This window comes from Hipposideros armiger, unplaced genomic scaffold (genome assembly GCF_001890085.2).
Source record: "Hipposideros armiger isolate ML-2016 unplaced genomic scaffold, ASM189008v1 scaffold_286, whole genome shotgun sequence".
NCBI classification, from domain to species: Eukaryota; Metazoa; Chordata; class Mammalia; order Chiroptera; family Hipposideridae; genus Hipposideros; species Hipposideros armiger.
Genome location: NW_017731636.1, coordinates 2277679 through 2302079, shown reverse-complemented (window position 1 = coordinate 2302079; position 24401 = coordinate 2277679). Strand labels below are relative to the sequence as shown.

Below are 24401 nucleotides of genomic sequence, written 5' to 3'. Positions count from 1 at the left end.
AACAAAACGACAGCAACTTGTCTGTTCCCCTTCCCCCAATTCCCCAGCACTGTTCCCATCCCCCCAATTCCCCAATAAAAATCTTTAAAAAAATAAAAAAATAAAAAAAATAAAAATATAGCTAACATACAATATTAATTTCAGAGGTACTCCATAGTTATTCAATGTTTATATACCTAAAGAAGTAATCACCATGGTAAGTCCAGCAACCATCTGACACCGTACTATGCTATCACAATATTATTGACTATATTCCTACGTTACATCCCCATGACTTATTTGTTTTATACCTGAAAATATATATAGATTCAGTACAATTCGTATCAAAATTCCAGTGACATTTTTCACAGTACTAGAACAAATAATCCTAAAATTTATATGGAACCATAAAAGACCCCAAATAGCCTTGGCAATCCTGAGAAATACAAGTAAGAACAAAGCAGACGTATCACGTTACCTGATGTCAAATTACACTACAAGGCTATACTAATCAAAACAGCATGATATCGGCATAAAAACAGACACAGATCAATGGGACAGAATAGAGAGTCCAGAAATAAATCCATGCCTTCATGGTCATTTAATCTATGACAAAGGAAGCAAGAATTTACGTTGGCATAAAGACAATCTAGTAGTCAATAAATGGTTCTGGGGAAATTGGACAGATTCATGCAAAAAAATAAAACTGAACCACCTTCTTATGCCATATACAAGAATAAACTCAACATGGATTAAAGACTTAAATGTAAGACCTAAACCATAAAACTCCTAGAAGAAAATATAGGAAATAAACTCACAAACATAACCCTTAGTAATATTTTTACTGACATATATCCCCTTGGGCAAGGGCAACAAAAGAAAATAAATAAACAAATGGGACTGTATCAAACTCAAAGTTTTTGTCCAGCAAAGGAAACCATCAACAAAACAAAAAGACATCCTACCGAATGGGAGAAGTTATTTGCCAATGATACATCTGATAAGGGGTTAATATCCAAAATTCATTAAAAACAAAAAACCAAAAACCTCATACAACTCAATACCAAAAAAACTATCCCATTAAAAAATAGGCAGAGGACCTGAATAGACATTTCTCCAAAGAGGACATACAGATGACCAATAGATATATGAAAAGATGCTCGATGTCACTAATCATCAGATAAATGCAAATATAAACCACAATGAGATACCACCTCGCTCCTGTCAGAATGGCTATCATCAATAAATGAATAACAAGTGCTGGCGAGGATGTAGAGAAAAGGGAACCCTCGTGCACTGTTGGTGGGATTGCAAATTGGTAAAGCCACTATGCAAAACAGTATGGAGGTTCCTCAAGATATTAAAACTAGAACTACCTTGTGATCCAGCAGTTCCACTCCTGGGTATTTATCCAAAGAAACCCAAAACATTAATTTGAAAAAATATATGCACCCCTGTGTTTACTGCAGTGCTATTCATAATAACCAAGATATGGAAACCACCAAAATGCCCATTAGTAGATGATTGGATAAAGAAACCGGTATATTTATGCAGTGGAGTATTGCTCTACCATAAAAAATAATGAAATCTTACCATTTGCAAAACTTTGGACCTAGAGGGTATTATGCTAAGTGAGATAAGTCAGATTGAGAAAGACAAATACCATATGATCTTACTTACATGTGGAATCTAAAGAATAGAATAAATGAGCAAACAAAACAGATATAGCCAGGTACGGAGAAGAAACTGATAGTGGGGGGGTTGGGGGATGGGTAAAGAAGTTGAAGGTATTAAGAGGTACAAATTGACAGTTACAAAATCTAATAGTCACGGGAATGTAAAATTCATTATAGGGAATATAGTCAATAATATAGTAATAACTGTATGGTTTCAGGTGGGTAGTGGAGTTACCAGGTATCACTTCACAATTTATAGGTATTAATGTCTAATCACTCTGCTGTATCCCTGAAACTAATATAATATTGAATATTTACTGTAATTGAAAAATGGAAAAAATTAAAGAAATTGTACAGAGAAAGTAAATATAATCTATTCTGCTTCCCATTTGTTTTGAGATTCTCATGTATTGCATTTCACATTTTTTTTCTTTTTCTCACATAGTTGCTATAAAGTAATAAGTGGAATGTAGATGATTTTGTTTTTAAGACATATTTATTTTGGAACCTAAAACCATTTTATATATCCTATTTTTCTAACAACATGAATATTTATTTTCATACAGCATTAAAAAGTCTTAGCATCATTTTAAAATGTGGCAGCTCATTTTCATGGTGCCTCAGAGGCAGTTGGCTGCCTCAGGATGAAGCTGAACATCTCTTTCCCAGCTACTGGCTGCCAGAAACTCATTGAAGTGGATGATGAACGCAAACTTTGTACATTTTATGAGAAGTGTATGACCACAGAAGTTGCTGCTGATGCTCTGGGTGAAGAATGGAAGGGTTATGTGGTTCGAATCAGTGGTGGGAACGACAAACAAGGTTTCCCCATGAAGCAGGGTGTCTTGACCCATGGCCGTGTCCGCCTGCTCCTCAGTAAGGGGCAATACCTGTTATAGAGCAAAGAGGACGAGAAAGGTAGCGCACATCTGTTCAGGGTTGCATTGTGGATGCCAGCCAATCTGAGTGTCCTCAACTTGGTCATTGTAAAAAGAAAAGTGGGGAGAAAGATATTCCTGGTCTCACTGATATTACTGTGGCTTGTCACCTGGGGCCCAAAAAAGCTAGCAGAATCCGCAAACTTTTCAGTGTCTCTAAAAAAGATGATGTCTGCCAATCTGTTGTGAGAAAGCCCCTAAACAAAGAAGGTAAGAAACCTAGGACCAAAGCACCCAAGATTTAGCTTCTTGTTACTCCACACATCCTGCAACGTAAACGTTGGCGTGTTGCTCTGAAGAAACAGTGTACTAAGAAAAATAAGGGAGAGGCCACAGAATATGCTAAACTTTTGACTAAGAGAATGAAGGAGGCCAAAAAAAAACTCCAGGAACAGAGTGCCAAAAGATGCAGGCTGTCCTCTCTGAGAGCTTCTACCCCTAAGTCTAAGTCCAGTCAAAAATGAGATTTCCTAAGAGTAACAAATAAGATCAGACATCATACATGAAGGAAGGGAGGAAGGAAGAGGCATACATTAGAGGCAACATTCTGTTGCTGGTGTATAGCTTGTCTCCAATGAATTTGATTTAAACTTTTAACTACTTGTTTCCTTCTTCTGCAGGATACTTTTAAAGTACATTATGAGAACAACAGCCCTTTCCTGACTATCACCAGCATGACCCGAGTCATCGAGGTCTCTCATTGGGGTAATATTGCTGTGGAAGAAAATGTAGACTTGAAGCACACGGGGGCTGTGCTTAAGGGGCCTTTCTCACGCTATGATTACCAGAGACAGCCAGATAGTGGTATTTCCTCTATCCGTTCTTTTAAGGTATGGGGTATTCAACTTGGATGTTGTGAGAAACTGACATGATCATATCTGCCCTTTTGTTTACTTTTTGAAAGTAGATAACTGGGTAGTTGTGTAAGATTGATGTGTAAGTAGTTGACTGACAGCGTTAGAACCAAGAGTCTTGAAAAAAAAAAATATGCCCTCACTTATATAACTAGGCCGTTTTTTTTAAAGAAAATTTGAATAGAAAAAGGAAAAACATAATACCATCCCTCAGACACTTATTGCTGTCGTATTTATACTTTTATACTGTTTTTAGAAAACATTTGATCATATTTCATATACAGTTTTATTTTTTGTCTTATAAATGAAATCTCAGTAGCATTTTCATGTACTTACATATTACAGAAAGGCTCACTGTGAACAAGGTATTACATTTTCTCCCCGATTATCAAAATATGCTTACAGATTTGTAAGATACCAAAAAGAATATTAAGTAGAGAAACCCCTTCTATAACCCTGCCTACCACCTAGTAATTTGATGTAACTTCTTCCATGTTTGGTTTCCCTTTCTGTAAAATAAGTTGCAGATTGTTTTTACCTTTGTTCTATTGTCAGTATTTGCAAAGGTAGTTATGATTCTCTTTATTATTTACCATGTAGAAAAATTTGGCTACTTGCCAAACTTGATTGAAAAGTAGATTCAACATCTAGACATTTTGAAGCCTTGGGGGAAAAGTTAGAATTTTTTTAGTTTTTTTACTGTTTGGGGACTATTTTAGTTGAGTAGTACTATGATGAAGATCTTGGTGCAGTGTCTTTTCTGTATTTAAGATCATTTTTTTCTGAAGAAAGTATGTCCACTTTCTTGCAGACCATCCTCCCTGCTGCTGCCCAGGATGTTTATTACCGGGATGAGATTGGCAATGTGTCCACCAGCCACCTTCTTATTTTGGATGACTCCGTAGAGATGGAAATTCGACCTCGCTTTCCTCTTTTTGGAGGGTGGAAGACGCATTACATTGTTGGCTACAACCTCCCAAGCTATGAGTACCTCTATAATTTGGGTCAGTCTTAATAGTAAGCGAGTAGAAAAGGCAGAGACCGTTTTTTTCTTTGATTTCCTGCAGTTTTTTGTTTGTTTGTTAGTTTGTTTTTAACAGTTGCCAGTCCTAGATGAGAGAGTATTCTCTTGTCATTCTTAGAAAGGCTGGGATATCAGGAACAATTTGTCATGGATGGGTACAAATTGCTATTGTAAAAGTAATACACGCATAAGGTAATCAAACAGTATACCTCCTTACTTCCAGTTCAGTCATAACTGAATGGAGCTGCTTAAATTCTTTTAGTTTGAGGTATTTTAAAAGTAAAACCAGAAAATAATACACACGTCTTTATATAAGCACCCAGAATTAATGATTATAAACATTTTGTTACATTTTCAAGTCTGCCTTTTTAAAACCTTTTTAGTATAAAACAAAATACAGAAAACCGCACAAACATACATAACTCAGTAAATTATTGTAAGAGGAACACCTGCTTACCACTACTCAGGTTAAGAAATTGAAATTTGCCAGCCACTGAAAAGGTTCTCCATGTACCTCTTTCTTCCTCAACAATAGTCATCACCATCCTGATTTTTAGTAACCACTTTCTTGAATTTCTTCATAGTTTTATCACCCAAGGGTATATCTCTAGATACTCCAGTTTTGCCCTTTTCAAAACATTTGATTTGTCTTATCAGTCTATTAATTCATAGTTTCCTCCTCCATCTGTTTTCCTTACAATTTATCTGTTGAAGAACTTGAGCCCACTTGTAGTGTAACCTGCAGTCTGGATTTTGATGACTGCTTACTCAGTGCAGTTCAGTATATTCCTGTCTTCCGTATTTCTTTCAAATTGACAGCTGTCCCTGGAGGTTTGATCAGACTCAGGTTTGACCCCTCTAGCAAGACTCAGGTGATGATATGTTGTTTCATTAAAAGGCATACAGTAAGTAGTGTCTGGTGTCTCCTTTTGTGATGCTCAGTGCTTAGGTTCTAGTACTTTACTGGGGACTGCAAATTGCTGATCTAATTCTAGTATTTCTTTTTCATTTGTTTATGAAAGGAAACACTGTTTTATAAGGAGTTTATAAGGAAACACTGCTCCTTATCTATTCTTAGGTTTCCCAGTGTTGCAGTTCACCTAGGAAAGGGAGGATAAATACTTGATTCTTTTTCTTTCATTTACTAGATAGCCAATTAGATTTTTTTTTTAATCATTATATACTTACAGATCTAAACATTTTATGGGTTTTATTCGTTTGCAGTGATTATCCTTATTGGTGCTCAGATTCTCCCATCTTTAGCCACTGGGCACCTCTTCAGGTTAAGTTCCTGAGTCATTATCATATAACACTACTAGTCTGTTAGCTTCCTTGCTGTCTTACGAAAAGGCATTCCTGGCTCAACTTGTATATTTTCTGTCCCAGACCTGGAATCAGCCATTTCTCTCTGATCCACTAGTTTCTTCTGGAAAAAGGTGTTTGAAGACCACAATCTGAGAACTGGGAATGCTTATTGCTCTTAGGTGGGTCATTTTCTAGGCCTTTTTAGTTAACAGAGCTAGAGGGATGTATTACCTCTGTATGTTAAACATTTATGAATTCATGCAATTACTTACAGTATGACTTATAGAGATTTTGCTTTTATATTATATCTGTGTCTAATTCCATGTTGAGAATCCTGGTTCTGAGGGACACAGGAAAACAATTAGAATAGTCTATAAGTAGTCATTTGTTTTATCCCATACCTAATACTTAACAGTCTCAATAAAAATGGTCATATTACAATTTCTAATGTGATTACTGAAAAGAGTTAATTTGTTTTTTGCATAATTCCTTTCTCCATTCTACTCCATTTTTTTTAGTGTGCTATATGTATACTGTAAGAAAAAATAGCCATTACATAGTATATTTTCTGTCTTAGAGCTCTACAGGTAACTATGTACCATGTTTCCCCGAAAATAAGACCTAGCTGGAAAATAAGCCCTAGCGTGATTTTTCAGGATGCTCATAATATAAGCCCTACCCCAAACAAGCCCCAGTTAAGATTATCAGCCAGACTTGACTATTTGAATAAATGTAGTTTTTTGTTGTTCTTTTTTTTTAATTAGGGAATTGAGGGAGAGGAACCAGCCAAGTTGTTGTTCTTCAATCTTAGTTGCGGAGGGCGCCAGTCGCCATCTGGCTGCCTGTCAGTAGCTCGTGGCCTCTAAGCTCAAGGTGCTGTGTTACAATCTTAGAATAGTTGCGGGTGGACGTAGCCACCATCCCATGCGGGAGTCAAATCAGCAGCCTTGTTAAGAGCGCACACTCTGTCCACTGAGCCATCTGGGCGGCAGGTCAGCTCAAGGTGCCAAGTACAGTCTTAGTTGCGGGCGGGCATAGCCACCATCCCATGTGGGAGTCGAATCCGGCAGCCTTTTTGTTAAGAGTGCATGCTCTATCCATTGAGCAATCCGGTTGGCAGCTCAGCTCAAGGTGCCAAGTTCAGTTTTAGTTGTGGGCGGACGTAGCCCACCATCAAATAGGCAGTCTTGTTAGGAGCATGTGCTCTCACCAGCTGAGCCATCCTTCCACCTGTTGGCAGTTCAGCTTGGGTGCAGCATCACTGGCCCATGTGGGAATCGAACCAGCGGCCCTGTTGCTCAGAGCTCGCGCTCTTAAGCTAACTTAACCAACTGAGCCATTCGGCTGGCCCTAAATGTAGATTTTTATACATAAATAAATAAATGTAGATTGTTGGAACAAAAATTAATATAAGACCCAGTCTTATTTTTGGGGAAACACGGTATTTAATAATCACCATTAGTCTTTATGTTGATTGATACCTGTAGTCATTTTGATGATCTGAAACTCATTCTCTAGTAGATGCTGTAGGACGAGCTTGGGATGAGTTCTTACATATTGACAACAGGTTGTGCCTTCTGTGTTATAAGTCACTTTTGCTTAATATAAAATCATTGGCTTACATGTCTTGAGTATCTTAAATATATTACTACATTTTTTTTTTTTGGCCATACAGTGTACCTGTCAAAATCTGATGATAACTTGATTTGTTTCCCCTATAAGTCACTTGCTGTTTTTATCTAGATGCTGAAGAGTTGTTTTTTTTTTACCTAATCCGACATCTTCAATAATTCTTTCTTTGAAGTCTAACAGTTTTACCAGAACATGTCTTGGCAGTGATTGCTATTCTTGGGTATGCATTATGCCCTTTCAACTTAGTTTCAAACCTTTTTGAACATTTCCTCCTGTAGAGACTCCTATTATTTCCATGTTGAATCTTTTCCTGTCTTTACTATTTGGCACTTTTTCTTGAATCTTTTCTTCATTTAAAACTTTTCTTCTTTTTACCTTTTTGTCATAAGGCATTATTTGTTTATTTACTCACATTGTTTCTAGCTTAGGCTTCATTTTTAAAACGATTTTCTCTGTTATTTCTAAATTTTTCCTGAGGTCTGCCACTTTCCTGAATTTCTATAATTGTGGTTTATATTGTTCTTTTATGACTTGTGTCATTTTCATAACATCTTTTTAAGCTTGGTTTTCAGTAGTAGGAACAGTTTTGATTGGTTTTGGCATACTTTCTTTTTCTTCTGGCATACTTTCATTTTTCTCTAGGAATGTTCTCTTTTTTATAACTTTAAAATATTTTTAATTATAGTTGGCATAGTAAATGTTTTTAATATAATATTCTGAAAGTGAGAGGGTGTCTTATACTTTTATGTTGCTCTTTTTTTTTTTTTTTTTTTTTTAAGATTTTATTGGGGAGTTGGGGGAGGGCAACAGCTCTGGGGAATTTGGGAAGGGGAACAGACAAGTTGCTGTCCTTTTGTTCTTCAGTCTAGTTGTGGAGGACGTCGCTTCACTGGCCCATGTTGGTATTATCATTGTGCTCTTCCCAGGTGAGGCAGATCATTTGCCGGCCTCTGGATGGCCGCTCACGGCAGCTCCTGGCAGCTCACACCAGCTGCTGGCTGCTCACGCCGGCTGCCAGCCACACACAGCAGCCCATCGCAGCAGGGGCCGCAGCCCATGCCATCACCGGTGACCTACGGCAACCCAGCTCCAGGACGAGCCGCTGTTCACCATCTCAGCTGTAGAGGGCAGTGCCACTGGCCCTCATGTGGGATCCGAACCGGGGCCCTGCTGCTCAGAGCTGGCGTCCCAAGCCAGCTCCCAACCAACGCGCCACTGGGCCGGCCCATGTTGCTCATTTTTAATGTGAACTTTTAGGAGGAGGTATTATAACTGCTCAATTCTCTGTTGTTTTAGTGCCGTATTAAAAAATATGGTGGCTTGCTTTCTGAGTTTTTTTCTGGCTCAGTTTTCCTATATCCTGTTATCCCTGTTATGCTCGATTTTGATTCTACTCCAGCAGTTTTTTCCTCACTGTAGGATACTGTCCTGTAAGCGGAGCTCTGATGGGCTTTTCAAAGCTCTCAACTACAAAGCTGTCAACTACAGATCTTCTGTGAGCCCATTATATTCACCAGCTGTGCAGGGACAGGGTAGGACTTTTCTGAGTTTTAGCTGCTCTTCAGTTGGCCTGCCATGCTCCCAAGTGAACACTATTGTCTGTCAGGGCTCTTCTTTTCTCAAGTCTATCAGTTGCCCTGTTGCCTCCCTCTGCTTTCTCATTCACAGAATGTAGCTCTTGTGCCTGTTGGTGTCTTGTGGCCCACAACCCCTTGTATTTTGGGGTTCGTGGAGATGCCTTGTTACCTAGTTTTGTTGTGAGTATGGTCAATGGGCTATTGATTTTGTTACTAGTTGCTCTGTTTTTATGTGGAAACTAGGGAAGATAGAAAAACTGCTATCGGGTTGCCAAGTGGTGTATTGGTTAAGAGCTGGCTTGGGACGCCAGAGGGACCTGGTTGGGATCCCACATACGAGGGCCAGTGACACGACTTCCACAGCTAAGATGCTGAACAACAGCTCAACCTGGAGCTGGGCTGCCATGAGTTGCCGGTGACAGCATAGGCTGCAACCCCTGCTGCAGTGGTTTGCCATGGGCTACCGTGTGTAGCCAGCAGCCAGCGTGAGCGGCCAGCAGCCGCAGTGAGCAGCCGTCCAGAAGCCGGCGACTGATTTGCCTCGCCCGCGAAGAGCGCAATGATGGTGCCAACTTGGGCCAGTGAAGCAATGTCCTCCACAACTAGACTGAAGAACAAAACGACAGCAACTTGTCTGTTCCCCTTCCCCCAATTCCCCAATAAAAATCTTAAAAAAAAAGAAAAAGAAAAACTGCTGCCACCACTACCTCTGTTTTCCAGAGTCTTCTAGTTTGTTAACTTTAGATAGTGTCTCTACTCCTCTCTGTAAGATAGTGTTCATACCCTGTACTTCCCTCTAGTTCCTGACCCATTTTCTCAATTTTTCACATCACTGCATGTGTTTGAAAAACTACATGTTTCACACCTTGCAGGTGATCAGTATGCACTGAAGATGAGGTTTGTGGACCATGTTTTTGATGAGCAAGTGATAGATTCTCTGACTGTGAAGATCATCTTGCCTGAAGGGGCCAAGTGAGTGTGACTGTTCTTTCTTCTGCTCCCCATTTGTTTGGTGGTGCCCTCGGTACTCTAGAGGAATCTGTGTTTTAGGGCCACAGGAAGTGCTGAATACTTAGCTTTGACTGAGAAGTCTATAAGACCTTCTGATGGAGTTTAAACAGAAAAGTTAGACTCAGATGAGGGAACAAGATTTATTTATGAAATATTCCTCAAACACAGTGCCTTTGTGTGACAGGAACAGTATCCAAAGTCACCTTAGCAGGCCAGAGTGATGGCCTGAATCTGATGGGATGAGCTGCATCTGGAATGCAAAGTCAGGACAGTCAGGTAGCCCTTCTGTGTTGATAGAAAGTGGAAGAATAGTGGAGCAGTGGCTCCATTTTATTCTGGGTTCCTTAGACCAGGTTCAGGAAAGGCAGGGGAGGGTCTCAAATGGTATATTAGGGTTCCGTGGTTACAAGCAGTTGAGCTGTATTTGGCCAATTTAAGCAGAAAGATATGAACCTGGAAGGGTTAGGGATCTTAAATTGACAGCATAGGCTGGGGAACCAGGCTTCGAAAAGGACAGAAACAGAGCATCTTCAGGAGTCCAATTGGCCGAAACTGATGGACACTCACAGGGGCACCTGCCCTTGGCATGAATGACCAACACCTATTTGTAGCCTTGTGTCATTTTGCTCTTGATTTACTTTAAAGGGAAGCATCTTCCTGGCCTTTCTTGGTTTACTTACCCATTCTGATCACCAGAAAGAGGAAATTTGATTGTAATTCCTGTGGAGGACATTACATGGGGGAACGGGTAGTTCTTCCACGTAAAACTAGAGTGCTGTTAACCAGGCGAAGGGAGAATGGGTCTGGGCAGACAAAAACAGAACACATCCATTACACCCTATAATAACATTTTCAGTCATGTGAGAAGACAGAACATGTTGGAGTAACTTCTCGGGTCTCTTCAAGTCCCTGAGAGGCTCTCGTTGGATAGAATGCACAGGAGAGCTGTGTGACTCCAAGGGGTAGGCCAGTACTAGTGAGCCCTTGTGTGCAGGATGCAGGGAGACAGTCGTTGGCTCAGCAGAAGAATCGTCTCATACTCAGAGCTTTCTGGCACTGGGTCAGCTGTCCTAGGAAGTCAGGTGTTCCCTGGTGCTAGAAGGGGAGCAGAATGGAGTGTGAACTTAGTACCCTGAAAGTCTCCCTGAGCCTTGGAATTCTCCAACCCTAATAAACCTAGTTGGTCAGTGCAGTTTGTCTGAGGCTCTATTTCATTCCCATCTGCCTCTAGGAACATCCAAGTTGACAGTCCCTATGAAATCAGCCGTGCCCCAGAAGAACTGCACTACACCTACCTGGACACATTTGGCCGCCCTGTGATTGTTGCCTATAAGAAAAATCTGGTAGAACAGCACATTCAGGACATTGTGGTATGTGACTCCACTCCTTTGCTCTGCTTCCTATGCCTCCCTCCCCAGAGAATGGGTGCTGGGGGCCAGGACTTGCCCATCTTTTTCTCCTTGGACTGGAGCGGTTGGAACCAGCATCCTCGGGGGGTGAGGTGGGGCAGCCCGGATGATTCTTGGCCTGCTGAAGCCCCTTTGGCCCCCTAGGTTTCTGAGTCCATGTAGACCTGTCAAAGCCCATCTTCCTGGTTCTCCCCGCAGGTGCACTACACGTTCAACAAGGTGCTCATGCTACAAGAGCCCCTGCTGGTGGTGGCTGCTTTCTACATCTTGTTCTTCACAGTCATCATCTATGTCAGGCTGGACTTTTCCATCACAAAGGTACCCTCTTGGCTTTTTTTTCCCCCTCTTGTCATTTAGTCATTTTGCACCCTCAGTAAAGTGTTCACTAGCTTTTCTGAGCATTGGTCCTCGCAATAAGCCCAAGGCAGAAAGAACCGTATTGTCCAGAAGATATTCTCCTGCCTGTGGTCTCCGCTAATCCTTTCTGTAAAGATACCGTGTTTTTGTTGCTGTGATCACGGAGACCTGATGTTAAGTGAGGCAGATTGCTACTGGTAGATGAGTACTGTGGGAACAGAGCAGCAAGCAGAATGTGTATTTTTGGTGGTGGAGCCTGGGGGCTGAAAAGGTTATCCTGAGGAGGTGACAGGCAGAAAAGGTGGGGAAGGGCTCTCAACTGGAGGGAACAGTTGGTTAGACAGCAGGGAGGGCTTCAGGGGTTCCTGTGAGTAGCAGTAGTGTACATATGAGCAAAGACATTGATCAAGGTGGTTCCATAGACCAGCGAGGCTACCCATGGGTCAGGTGGTGCAGCTGGGACAGCTGCTAGCAAACCTTGTCATGCAGAAGGAGCTGAGCATAGGATTTATTATGAAATAGCACCATTTTTTAAGCTATAAAAATTGCTTTTGTTTTATTGATTTTTTTTTTAATCCACATTTATAGAAAATTTGTAAGAATAGTAAGAAAGCTTTTGTATGCTCATCACCTAGACGTTGCAGTTAACATTTGGCCTCTCTCTATATGTACCATTATCTTTCCTGAACCATTTGAGAAGTTTGCAGATATTTATGCTCCTTTACCCTTGAATACTTAAGCGAGTATGTGCATACAGCCTGAGAATAAGGATCTTGTCTTACATAATCACTGTAACTATCAAATTCAGGAAGTTTAATGTTGCTATACTACTAACCAACCTGCAGTTCATGTTCAAATGTTGCCAATTGTCCAAATGATAACTTTTATAGTAATTATTTTTCATACTCTAGAATCCAGCTGAGGACCACGCAGTGCATTTTGTTGTCGTATTTCCTTAGTGTCCTTTAATCTGGATCAGTTCCTTAGCCTTTCTTTGTCTTTCATGACCTTGACATATTTGAAGTTTAGACACCAGTTTTGTAGACTGTCCCTTAGTTTACGTTATCTTATGTTTCTCCCTGATTAAATTCAGATTATGCATTTTTGGCAAGAACACTATAAAGTGATGCCGTGTCTGCAGTGCATCACATCAGGAAGTATACTGTGCCATTCAGTCTCAGTGTTGGTGATGTTAACTCTTCTTAGTTAATAAAGTTATCATTTTTCTCTTTTTAATTAACAAATAATGTGTTTGAGGCTACATAAATATATTCATATACATTCATCCGTTAGAGCATTTATCATTGATTCTTGTCTGTTTTTTAGTATGGTGATTGAAAAACTGATTACATTATTAGTTGGCATTCTACTGTAAGGAAAAGCTTTTTTTATTGGTTGGTTGGTTGATTATTTGTTTGAATTCATGGATTCTTACTTTGTTCCATGGATTACTGTACACTCGTGCTATTTGTTTTGATGCTCAAATTGTCCCAGATTTGATTGTGTTTTTAATGTCTCCATCCTTTTTTAAAGCACTTTTATTGTTGGCACAACAATACATTTCAGACATATCTTTTCCTTTCTCCTGGTTCCTTTTAGTGCAGGGTGGTACCTAGAAACCATGATCTGTGAGCTAGATCATTGCTTTTGGACTATCACTGCTCCCAAGCCTTTTCAACAGACAGAGCTAGGAGATACAAATATATATAGTATTTAAAATATGAATTCATACTTATGTCTTTCATTCCAGTCTAATACCACAGGGTTCTTGCTTATCTTCCCTCTTGCCATGTTTCCTCTTTTCTGGATCCCTACAACATCAATATGCTCATTTGCTGAATTAACAAAAAATAGTTTCAGAATTGATATACTCATAACACTACAAACACCACATCTACCAAGTAGAATCCAAGATTTGTCTGCAGTTCGTTTTGTCTTGTTTTTAAAGATTTTATTGGGGGAATTAGGGGAGGGAATAGTGTTGGGGAATCGGGGAAGGGGAACAGACAAGCTGCTGTCCTTTTGTTCTTCAGTCTAGTTGTGGAGGATGTCACTTCATTGTTCCATGTTGGTATTCTCATTGCACTCTTCCTGGGTGAGGCAGTCACTCCATGGCCATTGGACGGCATCTCACGGCGGCTCTTGGCAGCTCACGTCAGCTGCCAGCCACTCACAGTAACTCACAGCAGCCCAATGCAGCCTACGCCGTTGCCAGAGACTCATGGCAGCCCAGCTCCAGGTTAAGCTGTTGTTCACCATCTTAACTGTAGAGGGCACAGTGTCACTGGCCTATGTGGGACCCTAACCGGCGGCCCTGCTGCTCAGAGCTCACGCTCCCAAGCCAACTCTTAACCAACGAGGCACGAGGCCGGCCCCTCGTTTTTACTTTAGACTGAGGATATGTGAATTTGTAAAACATTGGAAAGGTCCTAAATTCAGAATTTGAAAATGGTAGTTTCCTGCATCCTTTCCCACCCTGCCTTGTAGGTAAACAATTTCATCAATCCTGGGATATCCTTTCTGATTTATTTTGCAAAAATAATCAGATACTTTAATTCTTATTTTCTTACACAAGAGGTAGCATTGTTGATATATATTGTTTGTACTTTTGTTTTTTTCACTTAACAAATATATCCTGAAAATCACCCATATCAGTTCATAGAGATCTTCCTTATTATTTTTTTTTTATTGCTGTAGAGTACTTTGTTATATGGATTGGTCATAGTTTATTCAACAGATTTCCTATGTATACATCTGACTGTTTTAAAGCTTTGATAATTTATTGAGGAAAAAAACTAATTGTGGGCCAAATCAACCATCTGTAGACTAGATTCAGCCTTTGAGCTGCCCAGTTAGGATTTCTGTAGTAGACACCTGGTGAAAGGTGATTCTGAAAAGTCTGTAGGGCCTCATCTAAAGGGCCATGAATGGTAGGATAAGAAGTTTGGGCTTTCTCCTTTAGGCCTTGGAAACCCTTGACGTTTTTAAGGAGAGAGATATAATAAACATATTGAAAACCTTTCCTGACTTGAGCTGAGATTTCTCTTTGCTCAGCACTTTATCCCTTTCGTGGTGCTTTCTGGCATTAGTACCCTTTTTCATATCCGTCTGTCTGCCCTGTCAGACTTTGAAGTGAATATCTGCTTCATTTTCATGTCCCCAGTTTTGCCTGCTGAACTGGTCCAGATTCAGTGTTAGTAAGAGTTTGATTCTCTGACTTTTCCAAATAGATGGCTTTTCTTGTTTGCGTAGCTGCTGGTGGGTGCTGTTTGGGAAGCGAAGGTCGGAGTGGGCTCACGCCTGGTTTCGTCACATATGGTGTCTCTCCTCTATCTAGGATCCGGCCGCAGAAGCCAGGATGAAGGTGGCCTGCATCACAGAGCAGGTCTTGACCCTTGTCAATAAGAGAATAGGTCTCTACCGTCACTTTGACGAGACTGTCAATAGGTATAAGCAGTCCCGCGATGTGTCCACCCTCAACAGTGGCAAGAAGAGCTTGGAGACGGAGCACAAGGCCTTGACCAGTGAGATTGCGCTGCTGCAGTCCAGGCTGAAGACAGAGGGCTCCGACCTGTGCGACAAAGTAAGCGTCTGCTATCACTGAGTCATTTGGCTTGTCGCCTACCATGCCCCGCTTTCAGGGCTCATACCCAGCTGTTTAGAACACCGTATGGCTGCTCTACCTGGGTCACACACCAGGCAGCTCTTGCTCACTCCTGGCTTGGGGGAGTGATATTACCCCTGGTCGTAGACTTGTGGCATGGTGTCAACTCTTATGGTACAATAGGAAGTTTTGGTGTCTCAGATGTGCGCTGGGTTTGGTGAAAGCTCTGCTAGCTTTTACAGCACTGCCTCTCCACATGGCCAGTATTGAGAGCAGTTCCTTCCTCTCCCGGAGGCCAGACTGGACAAGGCTCCAGGCTGCTCATGCTGTGGCAAGCAGAATGCAGACTTAGAATCATGGGTTTGAGTCAGGCTTTGATTCAGACTGTGGAAACCTAGGCAAGTTATCTCACTTCTGTGCCTCAGTTTCCTCACCTGTGAATTAGGAATGCTGTTAGTACTGACCTCACAGTGAGTGTGAAATGAGTTAGTGCGTGCAAAGTGCTGAGAATCCTGCCTGGGACATGCTGTATAAATGAATTCTTGTGACCTGTAAAATGAGTATAAGGACCTCCCCTCCCCATGGAGGTACCCCTCAGAGTTCCTGACGACCCTCTCCATGTGCTACTCCCAGCATTCCCTCTCCTTACTGTGTGCTGCTTTCTTCATGTACTTAAGTATTTATAATCTGTCAGCTTTGTGAGGGGCAGATGCCTTGTCTGTCTTTACTACCGTTTTCCAGAGACTAGAATCATGCCTAGCATTATGGCTCACTAAATATTTGTTGAATGTCGAATGAATGTGACTGTAAAAGTCCTAAGCCTGACACGGAGTCAGTGATAAAATGGGAGTCATTCAGTCCTGCTGCCACACCCCTGCCATTGATTTTTTACCTAACTGAATTCCTGCACCTAATTTGGCTACCTGAAGGGAAGAGAATGAACGTTCCTCAAGTCCCTGCTGTGTGCCTGGCACCGTGCTAGGTGATTTCACATATTTTCGTACTCCGTCCTCAAAAATCCTTTTCTGTAGCTAAGGCGCAGGGATGATGAAGGGACTTGCTCACAAGGTTCAGAACTTGAAGGAATAGGGTTTATAGGGGGGTTAAGCTGGATGGCTTTTGAAGCAAAGCCTGTCTCCCTCGACAGCCAGCCCCTCTGCCCTGGGATTTCTGGGGTCTGTAGGCTTGGGAGGCGGTGGACTCTGCTGATTGAGGGTGAGAGGACCCCTCTCAAGCCCTGCCCTGCTCTTGCCTCGGCCAGGTGAGCGAGATGCAGAAACTGGATGCACAGGTCAAGGAGCTGGTGCTGAAGTCGGCGGTGGAAGCTGAGCGGTTGGTGGCTGGCAAGCTCAAGAAAGACACGTACATCGAGAATGAGAAGCTCATCTCGGGAAAGCGACAGGAGCTGGTCACCAAGATCGATCACATCCTGGATGCTCTGTAACCCCTGCCTTTGTCCCCAGGGTGGGCCCAGGTGCTGAACTTACAGATGGCAGGTGTGGGGCGGGCTGAACAGTGAGGCCAGTGAATGCTGGCATCTGTATTTCGCAAAAGGCCTTCAAGGAAGAGAAATCAGGCCCTGCCTTGGGCACCACAGAAAGCTTAGTTTCTGTCCCTAAAGTGTTCCTTTAAACAGACAAACAAAAAACACCAAAATCCTCCATTAAAAATAAAATATCTTTGTGTTTTAAACAAAGAAATTTTTAATATTTGATTGGTTTTGTTTTGTTCTGAAGCCTAGGACATTCTTTTAAACCTGTAAGCCCCTTGTTTTATGCCCTTCTAATTACTGATGTTTGGGTATTGCAAGTGTGCATGTTTTTTAAAGCGTCTGTGACCAAATGAAAATTAAGCAGGGACTGTGAACATTTGTTCTGTTGAAAATTTCTCATAACTTATTTCTTAGCTTCAGGGATAGTACTTATATCAAGTGTTTTTTATCCATTAAATATTGGACTTGCTCCTTAGAGCAAGTGTACATAACAAGTATTGGTTACATCTTACATATTAGAATACTGAGGCCACAAAGGCAAAGTGGCCTTTGTGAGGGTGCAGAAAAGAACAGTGGAGTGAGGGCTCTGTTCTTATAGTTTTTGGTTACCTCTTCTGCCTGTTCTTATAGTTTTTGGTTACCTCTTCTGCCTCACACGCTCTCATAGGCACTCAGGTAATAATGAGCGAAGCAGAGATGGGTCCATAAGAGGACAGGCAGATGATCAAACACAAATTCATAATCATAAACTGAGAAAGCCTTGTGAGGAAAAGGGCCAGGGTCCTCTGATCTATATACTGGACAGTATTGGACTTAATCTGTATAGGAGCTGGGGAGAGTTTCAGTGAAGGAAGTGACTTTTGAGTTAAGCTCTGTAGGAGTTACATAGATGGCAGGGTGTGGTGGGGTAGAGAGGGTTCCAGACAGAGAGCCTAGCATGACAAAGGGGATGCAGAGACTAAGGTAGAAAGTGTATGACACAGGGCAGCAGAGGAAAAGTTCAGAACAAGATAGGGCTGCATAGGTCTGCCAAGGCTTTTGGCTTTTTTCTAAAATGAAGGGAAGACCACCAATGTCTGAGAGACATATTTAAATTTGCGCTTTTGCTGAGAATTAACTGCTGAAGGCTGTAAGTGGGTATGGGAGAAAACCTGAGAGCCTCTTGCGGTAATCCAGGAAAAAGATGACGGTTTGGATCGGGCGATGATAAACCAACATGGATGGAGTTGGGAGATTTCGGTGGAGGAATCGACAGTGCTCTAGTAGCCTGGGCTAGAACTGGGTCTGTGGTCAAAGGAGCTGGGCTGTGGCGCTTGCTACAGGCAATGGGGACTTGGGCTCCCAGATACTCTGTGGGCCGTGGGGCCAGCTAGGCTGGCAGGAGCCCATGGCTCACCCAGTGTCCTGGGCTGGGAGCCATAGGTGAATCCTCCCCCAGCCTCCTCTCATGCTTAGCTTTGGGCATAGCGTCTTAGGCCATGGGCAGCCCCGCACCTCCCTGGTCCTTGATTTCCCTTGTAAATCCTGGGGTGAGGGGTGAAGTGGGGTCCTAAGTGTCCCTTGGCTCAGGCCTGGCCCCCGCCCTTGGCAAGGTGAGGTGCCCCAGACACCTCTCGTTTGGTCTCAGACCCAGCCTACCTCCTGTGTTCCTTACGGTGGGTGGGTAGAGAGGAGTGCTCACTGGGGCTTCCTGGAGACTGTTCAGACCCTCAGGCCAGCCCATCCCCAGTGGTCTGGCCCTGGCATCCATCATGGCTGCAGCTTTCAGCGGCCCCGACAGCCAGAGGCAGTTGTGTGGCAGGCCCCCAGCCCAGCCCCTGGCTCAGAGGGGGAAAACATGGATGGCTAAAGGAGGGCTGAGTGTCAATTTCCCTCCTCCATTTGTCTTGGAGGCTGACACGGGAGAAAACCCCAAAGGACTGAGTGCGCCCTCACAGTTTCACCACAAGTATCCTGACCGGGCATCTGGTGCCGAGCTGATAGTGCAGGGCCCGGCCGCAGCCCTGCCGGAAACCATGCTGCCAGCGGTTGGGGGCTGCAGGCCCAGACAGGAAACGCCCCCGGGCGTACCCCAGGGCCCATGGCCTCGGCATAGGTCTGCTGCCTCGGACCAGGCCTGGCGCCATTTTGAAGCTGGGCTGGACTCTGGGACTCTGGCCAAGGATCTGTGACCGAGTCCATCACCTCCCTGCACAGGCTTGGAAAATGACAGGGAAGGAAGGTGGAACTGAGCTATACTGGAACCAGAGTAGAGTACAGCCTCTCCCCTACCATGGCCAAGCCCTCCATGACGCCCCCAACCCAGCCATTTAAATTCTCAGCTTCCATCCGATGGTCGGTTCCATATTTACCATGACAGGCCCAGAACTAAATGCAAGGAACACAGAAGTGAACAAAATAGTATTGGGCATTGGGAAAAGCAGACAGAATAAGGGGCATAGTTAGGAATAATCACAGGGTCTGCAGGATTTGCAGGTTCCAGCCCCCCTTTTTTTCCTTCCATTCAGGAAGTGAAATCCAGAAAGATTAATTTTAAGATGAGAAAGACAGGAGCCCATTTAAATGCTGGTGAGAAGGAAGGTGATCATAGGGAGGGAAGGTTGCAGATCTAGGAGAGAAAAGGCAAATTGAGAGAGAGTCCTAGGATGTGATTGTGGACTGAAGGAAGAGATGTCAAGTGATGTCTCTGAGCAATTGGCCGTGCCTTCCACCAGTACTGCTGAGGAAACTGGCAGAGACCTATACAAGCTTCGCCTCCTGGGCAGCCTACCCTATTCCTCTCGGAAGCCCCTGCCTTACACTATTTGGCACTGCTCTCTGAAGTGCAGAGGCAACTGCTTGCCTCCCTGAGCTCACTCAGCAGTTAAAGAGGTAGCACATCAGTGCCTGTGATTCGTTTAACAAATACCTTTACTCTGTGTCAGGCACTGAGCCTAAAGGTACCAGGGATACACTAAGTGGGACAAAATCTTATGTGACTTTTAGAAAGACAAGAACCTAGAAAATAAATCATTGCAGGTAATGATAAATGCTATGAAGGAAATAAAATAGGATGTTATGATAAATAGATTTAGTCTGAAGAGTTGAGGAGACATCCCTGGGAGGAGACACCTGGGAGGTGGGAGGGGCAACATGGCAGAGTTTTGGCTGTCCCGGTGCCCTTGTGGCCCTGGCACTGTCTTCCCCAGTTCCTGCCCCTCTCCCCTTCCCATGCCTTTGCATTAAGGTGTGATCATACCCATGCCAGATGGGTATGTGGCCCACTCGAGACTCAGGGTTTGTTTCTCTACTCTGAGCCTCACATTGCTCGCCTGGAGATTGAGGATCATATAATAGGAGGCCTGAAAGGACTCAGTGATGGGACACAAGTGAAGTCCTCCCACAGTGCTGGCTCAAGAAATGGAGTCTCTTCCCTGAACAGATGCTATAATATTGAGTTGTCGGAAAAGTCATGACACATTTTTTGCAATGAAAATCAGAAAAAATATGACTTCTCCAACAACTCAAGTGATCAGCATAACCCTTTTACTGGAAGAGCGTAGCTGTTTACGAAGTGCTACTCATGGTTCAGATGTCAGACGGGTCTCGGAGCACACTGGATTGAGGTCCCAGCTCTGCAGCCAGCCTCTGGGTGATCTTGGTGCAAGTCCCTTCCCTCCCCAGGCCTAAAATCTCTGCACAATGACATGTCTGAGGTACCTTCTAACATTGACGCTGGGATGCAGGGGCCAGTCATATGGGGAGAGCCCCAGGAGCAGCATCAGTTGAGAAGGGAGGAGACACAGGGCTTTTTTCTGTTTGTTTTGCCAAATTCTAGCTACTCCCCAGTGCTGGGCTGGGCTCTCCAAGGGAGAGCTGAGCCTGGTCACTATGAGGCAGGACCCATCTAGGGTTCTTATTGCCCTGTCAGAGAGTTCTGGGGGCTCTGTGATGTGGAGCAGACCCTTCCTGATCCTGCATGACCTGCACTTGCACTAGCAGCGGGGAATGGTCTCTCTGTCTCTGATTCATGTATACCCTCATGGGGGACAGCAAAGGCACACAGCCACAGGTAGGCAGCCCTACCAATGTTTGGAAGGACATGCCTTCCCTCCTACACCCATGGTTCTCACTGAGGGTCACAGACATGCACGCACGGATGGATACACTGCTAGGCTCGCTCACATATGCCAGATGTTCACTGAGTGCCCACCCTGTGCTGGGTTATGCCCTTGGCCCTGGGGACACAGTGGAGTGGGCAAAGCCCCCACCCTCATAGACCTTGGAAGCCCACAGGTACACTGTCATAACAGCCAGTATTCAGGGCACTTAATGCAGTGCCAGGTGCCACTCTGGCCACCTTATGCATCTCACACTGTTAACCATCAGAGCCACTCTGTTGGAAGATAACTATTATCCCACTTTATAGCCGAGAGAACTTGCACAGCAGGTAGGCCTGGCATCTGAAGCACCTTTCCTCACCTACAAAGTCTGTCCTCCGTGCACACACAGGGCATGCTGGCTGCTTCAGGGGCACCGTTACTGCAGAAACACTTCTGTGCACCCTCAGACCCTTTGCATGCTCTCACACCCCTTGCTCGTGTCCTGGCTCAGTCTTCTCTTCTGGATAGCACCTGTCGTTTTCTGTCAGCTCCAGCTCCTGTTGGGCCTGGTGCTTCTCTCCACCAGACTGGAAAATGGCCCGGCCTGGGTTTTCTGCCCAACACAAGGCCTGGAGTGGGGAAGATTGGTCTGTGCATGTAGTAAGGAGTATTGGATGAAAGCTAGACAAAGGCACAGGCTCTCACCCGCTGGCACCTGAGCTCTTACAGAGAGCTCAGATTTTTCTGCACTGTGAGGCCAGATCACTGGGATGAGGTGCTGCTCAAAGCCAGGAGGGAGCCAAGGTGTAGACGAAATGCCAGATGGGCTCGGTGGTGACTGGACCCAGGTGAGGGACTCCAACAGCATGGAGGTGGGCTGGGGGAATTGACAGATGAAGACAGCCCTGAGGAGGAGACCCCTTTGAACTGACAGGGTTAGAGAGGGGTGATTTGGGCTGGGGTATCTATATACATTTGGGGCACAGAAGAGGCAGAGGTAGCTCCAGGAATGTGGTATGTCTGGCTGTGAAGTGTGTGCATGCCTGTGCAATTGTGTGTGTTTGTGGTGGTGGGAGGTAGCCTGGGGCAGTTGGAAGAGGGTAACATCAGACCTACCTGGAATTCAATTTTGGTTCTGAGTCATGTTCTTTCCACTTGTTTCCCAACTATAACAATGGGCCAAATAACCTGTTATGAAGATTAAAAATATGTACGTAGGCATCCTAACACAAAGATTATATGTGCTTAATACATAACAGGTTGTGTGTGTGTGTGTGTGTGTGTGTGTGTGTGGTCAGGGGTAAGGTGGGGAGATTTCAGGGCCCTTTAAGGGCTTGTGAATTGCCAGCATGGCTGTCCTGTGATTCTAGGGGCGCTGCCCACCTATAACTTAGGACCCAGAGTTGCCTCCTGTGGAGCCAGCACAGACAACAATCCTGCCAGGAGGGGCTCCCATCTGACAGACATAGACACGGGTACCCAGAGAGACAGCCTTACCCAGAGTCTACAGCTAGATGTGGAGGCCTGGGGTTAAGTGTGGAATAGGTTAGACTCTATTATTAATTTTTTCTACTTTTACCTTTTTCTTCAGATTGGGACACATGGCCTCGGTCCCAGCAGTATCTTCATTTGTTCTTGCTCCCACTCCCATCCCTATCCCCATCGACATCCGCACTGTGTAGGGTGCATGTCCTCAGATGTGTATGCATGCTGGTAATACATGTGGTGTGTTTCCATGCATGTCTGTCCACTTGTCTCTCAAAGAGAAATGCTTCATGTTGGTCTCACTTGGCTCAACTTTTTGAGGTCCATGCATGTTGCTGTGAGTACATCCAGATGTCCTTCTACATGAGATACATAGTATCTCACTGTGTATCCTCTGACTCTCAGCCACCCACTCTCCAGTGACGGACACCCACATGGCCCATCTTCCTTCACCTCCCATGACTCACCCTCCTGTGATGAACGTCCACAGGTTCCATCTTCCCCCGATCCCAGAGGAGGCTGCAGGGAAGACTGGACAAAAGAGCTGGAATGGGAGGACTAGCAGGCCACAGGCTCTGGCAGGATGGCCACCAATGTGTCCTCTCACAGTGCCCACCCTCTTTTGCATACTTTGCCTCCGATATTTGTTTAGTCCCTACCACAGAAGGAGGTGTAATTCATCTCCGTTTACAGTGAGGAGTGAAAGCTGGAGAGGGGGCCACACAACAATTGGGTAAGTCTGGGCAAGGCCTGGTGGCAGGAACTTGCAGAACAACAGTTATGTGGTGTAGCCCTCAAAGCACTCGGAGCAGCACCCAGCCTGGTCCAAAGCAGTTCCTACCAAAGCTCCAGTCTGCTCTGAAGTATCGGGGGCCCCAGAGAGCAGCCATGCCCATTGTTGGAAAGGAAAGAAGGGAAGCGCAGTGAGAAAGACTCGACTCAGAGGGTGGGTCTCAAGAGAAAGTCCAGAGTGGGGCAGCTCGGGTCTAACTCCCCTGTAACGATCTCTACAAAGACAGAACTTCTGATCACTTGACTATCTGGCAGGAATGGAATCCCTTTACTTGACTTACATTCTGTTTGTTCTTTTCAGTTACCAAGTGCAACTGGTTTTCTACTTATGGTAGTGATCCAAAGTTTCATTTAAAACTTAATTAGGCTATGAGACTGACCTGATTAGCGAGAAAGTGGTATAGCAGAGAGCTCAGCCTCTCTGGCTCTGGGCAGCTTCCTGCGTTGGATAGTAGCTTTGCCTCTTTCTGTATGACCATGGGCAAGGTACTCAACTGCCTTGTGCCTCAATATCCCCATCCATAAAATGGGGTAATATTAATTTCTAACTGAAGAGAGTCATCGTTAGTGTGAGGCTCAAATGAGTTGATAGGGGCCAGGCATTGGCCCACAGTAAGCACTAAGTAGGGGTCTGTTGTTATTAAGGGAACATTTAGACAGAGGGGATGGGAGCAGATAGCACAGGATGTGAAGATTGATCTTGAAGACTGGCAAAACATCCATCTAATTCAGCTCCCATTTCAGAGGGGAAACTGAGTCCCTTTTATGCCACACTCCACTGGACCCAGTAGAACACAGGGGAAGTTAAGAGGTGGCTTTCTGGGACGCTGGCCTTTGGGGTGGCTTTGGAATCAGCAGAGTGTCTGAGCCCCTCCGTCTCATCCATAGACTGGGATAATCCCAGAGGGGGGTACAAAGACTCAATTTGACCAAACTCCAGTTAGCTCCTCTAAACTCTCTTCTCAACAAGGCCCTGACTTTTGGGCTTCCGTGTTCATTTCTACATTGTCCGCTTTCAGCAAGAATCCTACTAGGTTGATTTAGCCAGAACCCTCCCTTACCCCTGATGTTTCCTCTTAGTCGTTTCTACCCACTGACCCCACCCTGCTCTGTGGCTATAAATTCCCTCTTCCTTGTATTCAGGGTTGAGCCCCATCTCTCTCCCCCACTATAAGACCCCATTG

At 44.1% G+C, this 24401-nt stretch overlaps 1 protein-coding gene and 1 pseudogene across 1 annotated transcript in view; both read left to right on the top strand.

The window, feature by feature from the left end:
• RPN1 (ribophorin I) overlaps positions 1-17236 on the top strand; it is a 37517-nt gene extending 20281 nt beyond the window's left edge. The window contains exons 4-10 of the mRNA XM_019658665.1: positions 3214-3423; positions 4259-4451; positions 9858-9957; positions 11228-11366; positions 11604-11723; positions 15100-15345; positions 16628-17236. Coding sequence (XP_019514210.1) covers positions 3214-3423; positions 4259-4451; positions 9858-9957; positions 11228-11366; positions 11604-11723; positions 15100-15345; positions 16628-16810 — 1191 coding nt within the window. The 3' untranslated portion in view covers positions 16811-17236. The remainder of the gene's footprint in view (positions 1-3213; positions 3424-4258; positions 4452-9857; positions 9958-11227; positions 11367-11603; positions 11724-15099; positions 15346-16627) is intronic.
• LOC109391264 (40S ribosomal protein S6 pseudogene) lies at positions 1632-3207 on the top strand (annotated as a pseudogene).
• Positions 17237-24401: the final 7165 nt, after the last annotated feature.